The 8,995-nt window shown below is 40.1% G+C and overlaps 1 protein-coding gene across 1 annotated transcript; it reads left to right on the top strand.

Annotated features, from left to right (window-relative positions):
- Nucleotides 1-257: 257 nt before the first annotated feature.
- On the top strand, nucleotides 258-8,993 carry LOC129193067 (delta-like protein 4). Its single transcript, XM_054797674.1, has 11 exons — nucleotides 258-638; nucleotides 726-977; nucleotides 1,532-1,589; nucleotides 1,997-2,260; nucleotides 2,856-2,916; nucleotides 4,086-4,216; nucleotides 4,352-4,521; nucleotides 4,781-5,000; nucleotides 5,364-6,099; nucleotides 6,175-6,283; nucleotides 7,474-8,993. Exons 1-11 carry the CDS (start codon nucleotides 585-587, stop codon nucleotides 7,477-7,479), a joined length of 2,061 nt encoding a protein of 686 aa, XP_054653649.1. The 5' UTR covers nucleotides 258-584; the 3' UTR covers nucleotides 7,480-8,993.
- The last annotated feature ends 2 nt before the right edge of the window (nucleotides 8,994-8,995 follow it).

Here is an 8,995-nt window from a genome sequence, read left to right as displayed (position 1 = left end):
TTTACTTAGTGACGTTTTCCACATTTGAAATCATATTTATTATAATGACATACACGTACAATAACATACAATAACAGTCATGGATCACGGAGGGTGTAGGACTAAAAACAATGCAAGAACACACAACCACAAAAATGATGTCAATAAAAAAAGGAGTGTGGTGGGTGTGCATGGGAGTAGGCGGGGTTTATTGTCACGTCCGAGCAGCTGGGGCATATATAAACCAGAGGGGGGCCGCGAAAGAGCCCACAGTGGGTGTCAACATGCACTGATGCTCGTACACATGCATGCACAAGCGTCACTGCAGGCTACACAAGTGTCACCAAAGCAGCACAACAACACTAACAAATTGCCACAAGTGACCGGCACGATGGATGGACAACACAAAGACCGCAGAATGACTCACTTGTGGATATTGACGTTCTTGATATCGGTCTAATCTCTTTACTTGCACTGGATACCTTTTGTTTTTTGGAGCTGGATCTTCTACTTCGGGATTATATTTATTATTTTGGCGGATCTTCCTCCGGCGCATTTTGGACTAAGCCTACACTTCCAAGGATACGCACATCAAGTTCTAAAGGATGGCCGTTTGGTTCACATCTATCCTTGCAATAGTTGTACCATGTTTTACTCAGGTATTGTCACCCTTGCAACAAAAAAAGAGGGTGGTTTGTTTAAAAATAGCATTTTCTGTGCTGTGCTGATTTTCGCTCCCTGTCTAGGTTGTAGGATCAGGTGTGTTCGAGATCGATCTGCATCACTTTGACAATTCCAAAGGTTTGCTGGCCAATGGAAGGAGCTGCAGTATGACAGGCTGCAGGACTTTTTTCACGGTTTGTTTGAAGAACTTCCAAACGGTGGTGTCTCCTGGAGGTTGTCTGTTTGGCAAAGCCCATACACCTGTTTTGGGCACCGACTCCTTCAGCATGCTGCCGGACACCAGGCTGCGTTTGCCCCTCAACTTCACATGGCCGGTAAGAATCAGTATAAATGTGCTTGTGTCATTACATAGTGTCATTACAAACACATTTATAAAGGATATAAACAAGGATAACTCATTTCTGTAATATCCGTGTCATGAAAACTCACTAAATGATTATATTAGGCGTATTTTCAAACAGTTTAAGCCATCCTTGCTTTGCTTAATTAGAAAAAAATACATTAATATTGGTTATAATAATAAAAGAACATAAAAAATTAATAAATGAATAAATAAAAGGAGGTCACATTAACATATCCTTTAAATGTAATCTCTTTTCTCACATTACAAATCATGATTTGATTGTTAATGGCTACATTAAAAATATCAATCACTTGGAATGTAATGTTTTGCGTGAATCCTTAAAGTTGAATTTTGTTTATATCATTTTATACGTATGTATATCAATGTATCTGCGTCTATTTATAATTATAGATCAGGATTTGTATTCATCTAAGTCTTACAAGTACTTTTTCCCCGCTTTAGAATGTGCAACTGTCCAACATCAAGGTTTTGGTGAAGTTTATTTCCTAATTTGTCCCTCCCCAGGGTGCTTTCTCTCTCATTATTGAAGCCTGGCATTCAGAGACGACAGAGGAGCCTGGAGGTAAATGGCTAAAAAAAACACCACTAGAGGGAGACATCCACAACACGAAGACCCCACTGACCTATTACATCACACATTTCTCAAATCAATAATCACCAATGGAGGTGTCAGGTGATAACAAATCCGTCTGGCATTGTCCGAGCCTTGGGCTTGTGTCCACTAGGATGTCTTGTGACTCACACAACACGCAAAGCTCTCCAACACAATTGCAACTTCCTTTGATTTATTTTGGCCCAGCGTGGGAAAGTGCACCATGTTAAGTGAGCACAGGAGACTTTGCCAAAAAAAAAAAAAGAATCCCCAACCATCACATCGTCTTTGTAGGAATTTGAGTCTTTCCACACATATGTGCATTTATCGACTACAACATATGGCGATATCAGCGACACTTGTCTTCCTTCTTGCAGATACCACCAACCCTGAATTGTTGATTGGCTCTTTTGCCATCCAAAGACAGTTGGGAATAGGGAATGAGTGGTCCCAGGATGTGCAGAGCAGGACGCAGACGGAGCTAAGGTACTCATACCGCTTCATCTGCAATGACAATTACTACGGGGACACTTGTTCCAAAATATGCGCTCCGAGAGACGACCTTTTTGGCCACTACACCTGCAAGCCTGACGGGCAAATAGCGTGTCTGCCAGGATGGAAGGGACAATACTGCCAAGAACGTAAGCAAGAGTAAAAGACACCATATGGACTTTTTTTTTCCCTTTTGTTTGTAATAAAAGGTCACAAATCAAAGTGGTTTGCTTTCTAGGTCTTATAGTAGTAGAGTAGTGTGTGCAGTTTGACTTTGTTTTTGCTTTAAATGCGCTGCAAAATTGGCTTGGAGTTGAAAGTGTCAGTCAAGGAGACAATATAAAGAATTGGCGCACTTTCTCTGAGTGGACGCGTGCATGTTTAATCCAGGGAGGTGCTCTATGAGCAGCACACGCCGGGTTAATCGCGGCATTATAGGCCGCCACGTGCCACTAAATTGCGGCCTCTATTGTTGCGGCGGCATAGAGCAGCAGCTGCATGCGGGGCTCGAACTGCCCACCAACAACAATGGGGCAGCTGTCACGATTTTTTTTTTCTTGCCTCTTTAAGAACAAGCATCTGCTCTGCACCAAAGCAACCAGCCATTTAACAGCATGCAAAATCAATGTCACATGTAGAACACAGTGGGCATGTTGGGCCTTTCCATTTAAACACCAGGAAGCAACGAAGACCCAAAACATGAATGAGGTTAAACTTTAACATCTTTATTTTATTTTTTCACAGCAATCTGTCTTGAAGGATGCAATGAAAGTAATGGGAACTGCACATTACCCGGAGAATGCAAGTGAGTGTTGCGTAAGATCTTTTATGATTATTATCAACCAAGTAAACACATTGGAATCACAATCAATTCCAATAATGTGTTTACATTTTGTAATGTCAATTCAAATCAACCATTCAAAAGTCATTGTCCAAACGGTGACCTGCATAAACCTCTATTAACAAAACAGGCATTTTTAAAGTAACATTTCACCACTTTTAATGATTTTACAAGTGTAAAAATAAGTGAACCTCCATAGCAATATGTTAAAGCACTCTCTTAATATCATTTGCTTTTTGAGATGTATTTATTTTTTTTCACGTCGCTTGTCAACTTGGAAGGCATAGCTGAAGAAGTCATTTTTAATGGAAGAGTAATAATAGTACTTTTATTAAACTTTTATTAAACTTACCTTAATTAATTAAGTTGAAAATAATACACATTATTTAAATTTTTTGTGTATTTCGCTTTGGAGGTTCCATGTTATCAGTGGTCAATATATTAACAAATATTTAATAGTAATTTTAAATTTAATAAGAACAATCTCAAATGTAAAAAAAAAAAAAAGTCAAATAAAAAGAAATACCAATACAAAAAATACAAATTAACCAATTATTATTTTTTTATATGATTAAAGAAACAGGATTATAATATAATTTTTGTCAATATTATTTCATAATTATTTAACAATACTTTTCATGTTTCATTATTTTTTGTTATATGTTATTGTGATCTATTTTAAAATGATATTTAATTTCAAACGTATTTCTTTTTGGATGTTCTGCTTAAATAGTGGTCAATATATTAACATATATTTAATTGTAATTTTTCATTTGATAATAATCTAAAATGTAAAGAAATTCAAATTCAAATAAAAAAAAATACCAATACAAAAAATACAAATTAATGTATTACTAAGAAATACCATTTTACCTAATATAATTGTTTTGGCGATATTTATTATTTAACAATACTTTTTACTTTTCATGTTTCTTTTTTTTGTTTGTAGTTTGTTTTGTTTGTAGTTGTATTCTTTTGTTTTATTATTTTATCCCTCATTGATGCTACACATCACATGATTTTTTGCCCTTTAGTTAACAATAATGTTCATAATTGACTGTGTTTCTTTCGCTGGTCTTTGTTGTTGTTGTGACGTTCGTTCAATGATAATAATAATAGTGGTGTTTCAACAGATGCAGAGAAGGCTGGCAGGGTGTCTTTTGTGATGTGTGTAAACTTCATCCATCGTGTAAACATGGTACCTGCACAGAGCCGTGGCAGTGCTCCTGTAAAGAAGGCTGGGGAGGCATATTTTGTGACCAAGGTACGCAACGTCGAACGTTTCCATGAAGCCTTTCAAAAGGAAGCAAAATAGTGACAGCAAATCTCATGTTAGTACACATGTTAGTACATATGTATATACTGTATAATATGGAGCTTTTTTTGTTTCATTTTCCAGATCTGAACTACTGTACTCATCACAAGCCGTGCGCCAACGGGGCCACGTGCATGAACACGGGCCAGGGCAGCTACACCTGCGCCTGCTTGCCGGGCTTCACCGGGGTCAACTGTGACTCTGAGGTCAGAGAGTGTGACAGACGGCCGTGTCGCAACGGAGGCAACTGCTTAGTGAGTGCGGAAGTCCCTCTCTCTCCTTTCCCACAACACAGGCTTTCCTGTTTTTGTTGTTGCCTTTGCCTATCTGCGAGTCCAGGAGGATGCCATTGATTGTCAAGTCCTCGATGACCCAGTTCCCAGTTTACAGTGTACTGTAAATAGGATGCAAGCTAAGGATAGCAGGCGGGGCTTGTTCAGGGACCATTGGTGAACAGGATATGAAAAGAAAAAAATTGAAGGTGAGCTTTTTGATTTCTTTTTGTGCCTTCAGGAGACAGAGAGTGGCTACAGGTGTGAATGCCAGCGAGGTTTTGCCGGGGCACACTGTGAACAAAAGACGCTGACGTGCACGGACGCGCCCTGCTTGCTTGGCGGCAAGTGCAAAGAGACGGAAAATGGTCATAGTTACGTTTGCGAGTGTCCGGCAGGGTACACTGGGCTCAACTGTGAGAAGAAAGTGGATAAATGCACCTCCCTGCGGTGCACCAACGGTAATTGCACCACATTCCTTGTATCATTCACTTCTGTATGAAGCTTCTTTTTTCCCGGGTTGCTGTGTAAATGGCACTGAATGAGGTGGTAGCATCAGAACCATCACCTGTGTGAAAAGCAATGCCAGAAAGGCAAGGCTAGTGTTTGGAGTTTCACCTTCAACGCTCACTTCTACCACCCTGTTGTGTTGTCCCACTGCAAATGCATGTCATTATCTGATTGTGGATGCTGTGCTACTGTGTAAACGTGCACCCAGGTGCCGCAATATCCATATATCGCTGCGTTCTGTCAAAAAAGCACAGCTGTTTTGAAGGGTGTGTGTGTGTAAAAGAGCCTGACAAATCACATTCTTTGTTCAATAGGCGGACACTGCGTGATGCACAGCAACCTACGCGTGTGTAGCTGTCGCGCTGGTTTCACAGGCCTACGCTGCGAGATCAACATCAATGAGTGCGCCAGGAACCCCTGCGCCAATGGCTCCACTTGCGTAGACCGCATCAATGACTACACCTGCACCTGTCTGCCGGGGTACACCGGACGCCACTGCGACAAACCGACAGACCGCTGCACCTCCTGGATCTGCCACAACGGTGGCACCTGCACCATCAGCGCCAAAGGCCAGCCTTCTTGCGTCTGCCTCACCCACTACAGCGGCCCTGAATGCCTCTCCACGCACGTGCCTTCATCCAACAGCCCTAACACAGGCTGGGAGTCCAGCGAGAAGCTCAGCTGGGTGGCCATCATCTTGGGCGTTGGCTTGATGGTGGCTCTGGCACTCTCCTGCATGTTTATTGTGGTCATGCATCAGGTGAAGAAGCAGAGAAGCAAACAGCAGGCCTCTGAGACTATGAACAACCTCTCCAAGGCAGACTTCCAGAAAGAGAACCTTATATCCACATTGGAGCTGAAGAACACCAATAAGATGATGGATTTGGAGGTAGACTGCTCCAGCGAGAAGTTGAACCACAAATACATGAACCATTTCCATGTGGACTATAAAACCTCCACGAGGTACAAAGATGAACAATCCCTCTTGGACAAAGATGAAAACTGTGAAAAGATGATAGAAGATAAAAAGCATCTGAGTAGAATGTACAGGTGAGTTGTTATATTGCACGGATCTCGGAATAGCTGAATGGGTTTAATAATAACCGCCACGATATGTCTTTGCAGTGAAAGGCCAGAATGCAGGATATCAACGATATGTTCTTCCAGAGAGTCAATGTACCAGTCTGTCTTTATGATGGCAGAGGAGAAACATGAATGCATCATTGCAACTGAGGTAAGGTCTCATTATCAATCCACAACATGTCACCAAAGTCAAAAGGACTTATTCTTTGTTGTTGAAGGCATTTCACCCTCACAATTCAGCAACCATTTTTATGACAGTAGATGTTCTCAAAGGACAATACAATAGAAATGAAACTTGGATATACTTTACAGTAGTCAGTGTACAGCTTGCACAGCAGGAAAAAAAATGTACTATCCACCAAAATTACTCAACACAAACATTATCAAGCAAAGTGGTGGAAGTGTCTTGGTCCCTGGGGAGCTGCGGCTCATCGAGTGAAACATGAATTCCAACATGTACTGTGACAACCTGAAGCAGAGCATGACCCCATCCCTTGGGAAACTGGGGCGCATTCCTCAAACATGACAACGAGCCCCAACACACAAATGCATTGCTGAGAAGGTAATGGAGTTCCCGGGTGTGTCTCCAGACTCAATTGAGCACCTGTGGGGCATCCTCAAGCGGAAGGAAGGAAGGAAGGAAGGTGGAGAACTGTAAGGTATCTACCACCTCCACCAGTGATGTCATCATGGAGGAGTGCAAGAGGATTCCTGTGCTGCTCTGGTGAATTCCGTGCCCAAGAGGATAAAGGCAGTGCTGGATAACAATGGTGCTCACACTAAATATTGACACTTTGGACACAATTTGGACATGTTGACTGTGAGGTGTAGTCCCTTGTGTTACCCTGTGCCATCTATTTAGACATTGATGGCTGTGTTAAATCATCTTCAGTGAACAGTAAATCTCTATTTGCTATACATGCTGTGCACTGACGACTCTCAAGTGTATCCAAGTCTCATTTGTATAGTGTTGTCCCTGAGAAGATGTAATAAAAGGATTGTTGAAATGTGAAATGTTTTATGAGATACTGTATATAGCTTCATACTTCCTCAAGTAAACATTATTTACTCAACTGTCCGGCATACCAGGCATCTATTTGGTGGAAGTAGTCTTTTTGAAGAAAACGTTTTTGTGTAGAGTGACACACACTTTCTTAAGGGGAAAAAAAGTTTTTGTCTATTTGCTCATATGGATGACGCACCAGGCAGCTAATTGAGAAACTTTGTCTATTAGATTAGAGGCCACTCTTGGTGAAATGGTAGCTTTGTTTCTACAGTTTTGTGGAATATCGTCTCAGTCCTGCCCTTTAGGTCACTAACGTTATTTTGTTTGCCTCTTAGGTGTAATAAATGGAAGACGTGACCATCATTCCTTGTTGTGGACTGTTTACAAGCGTGGAGAGACTGGGATTTATTTAAATGCAAAGTTGCTGCTCTTGAAAACTTGATAACTGGATGGAGCCCGAGCGCTCCTCAGATGCAATAGAACTAAAGCAAACTAAATCTTTGGAAGAATGTAAAGACATTGCGACAGACCAACGTGCATCCGGATATTTGTTGTGACTTCAATCCTACTATCTGGGTTCATCCAAGGACATCAGGCCTGGATACTCATGCTCGCATGTTAACAAGGACAAAGTTGTTGATGGCTTCCCTTCGGCCTATTGCAGGAACCAACACATCGACATTCTTGTGACAAGCCTGCAGGACAAGTCAGCTTTTGCCATTTCTTTCATGGCCTGTGACGTGAATAAACAAACAAAAACAAAAAACTGCATAGCACTCGGTGGAAAACCTGCTGAAAACGGTTCATTTTTTGGTTGTCACAGAATGTCCAGATCACAGAGCCTTAGATTATACTTAAGCAAAACATTGTGCTCCCCCCACCTTATCCTGTCATAATTCCTTTGCACAGAAGAAAAACAAGCAAAGCGATGCAACGCTATCATCATATGCAGGGAAACTCAGAATAAGGCCTTGTTAACTTTTTAATCTTATGCAAAAATCATACTTAAGAACAAGTAAGTGACTATTGTACCAAGGACGCCTTTAATGGAAATTACTGAACCAATAATGTAATTTTAGTATTTCATTAATTATTTAAGAATATGACGCACTGATCTGTCATATATATGTTATATATGTATATATATATATATATATATATATATATATATATATATATACACGATTATTTTGTACATAGTGTATATTTATATGTTGAAATTAGAAGTATGTTTGGTAAGTTGATGCACCAAAAGTGTAAATTAATTTTAAAGTGTTTTTTTTTTGTTGGTGTTTAATTATTATTATTGTTGCTGTTACTATATAAGGAAAGAAACCCTGAATACATATGTGGTACACTGCTTATCTGTTGGTGAAATAGAGACTAGAACAGGGGTTTTCAAAGTCGGAAAACTTCAGTGGAGGTGCAGTGGCTTGAGAAAAATAACGAAAAAGAAACTTTTCACTTATGTCAAAAGCAAAATGAATTGATTTTTATTTTCTACATTCAGGTGTACACAAAATATGCCCCGGAATATCTGTTTTTTCGGGTAGTAAGGGAGGCCCCCGCCTTATTATATTCTCTGATGGGAGGCTCACTGTGCTCCACTTTGAAAACTCCTAATCTAGAGTCTATTTAGTAGCATTTCTATGGGTTCCATATCTGTGTTTTCATGACATCTATGTGAGTGTGATGTGAAATCAGTGTGCAAGCAATCATCATTCAGTGGACTCCACAATAATTGGCAGCAATGTAAAGATTTACTTAATCAATTATGAATATAAATATACATATAGATATATACATTTTTTTAAAAATTGTATGCAGAAATAAATCATCAATGTGGTCTTTCAAAGA

The sequence above is a fragment of the Dunckerocampus dactyliophorus genome, chromosome 13 (assembly GCF_027744805.1).
Source record: "Dunckerocampus dactyliophorus isolate RoL2022-P2 chromosome 13, RoL_Ddac_1.1, whole genome shotgun sequence".
Lineage (NCBI taxonomy): Eukaryota > Metazoa > Chordata > Actinopteri > Syngnathiformes > Syngnathidae > Dunckerocampus > Dunckerocampus dactyliophorus.
This window is presented reverse-complemented; position numbering and strand designations above follow the sequence as displayed.

What these genes read in the sequence shown, in the direction of transcription:
- LOC129193067 (XM_054797674.1), top strand. Translation starts at nt 585, where the DNA reads ATGGCCGTTTGGTTCACATCTATCCTTGCAATAGTTGTACCATGTTTT. An exon ending in TTGTACCATGTTTTACTCAG is followed by an intron (nt 639 to 725) that starts GTATTGTCACCC and finishes CTCCCTGTCTAG; the next exon opens with GTTGTAGGATCAGGTGTGTT. An exon ending in AGGCATATTTTGTGACCAAG is followed by an intron (nt 4,217 to 4,351) that starts GTACGCAACGTC and finishes TTCATTTTCCAG; the next exon opens with ATCTGAACTACTGTACTCAT.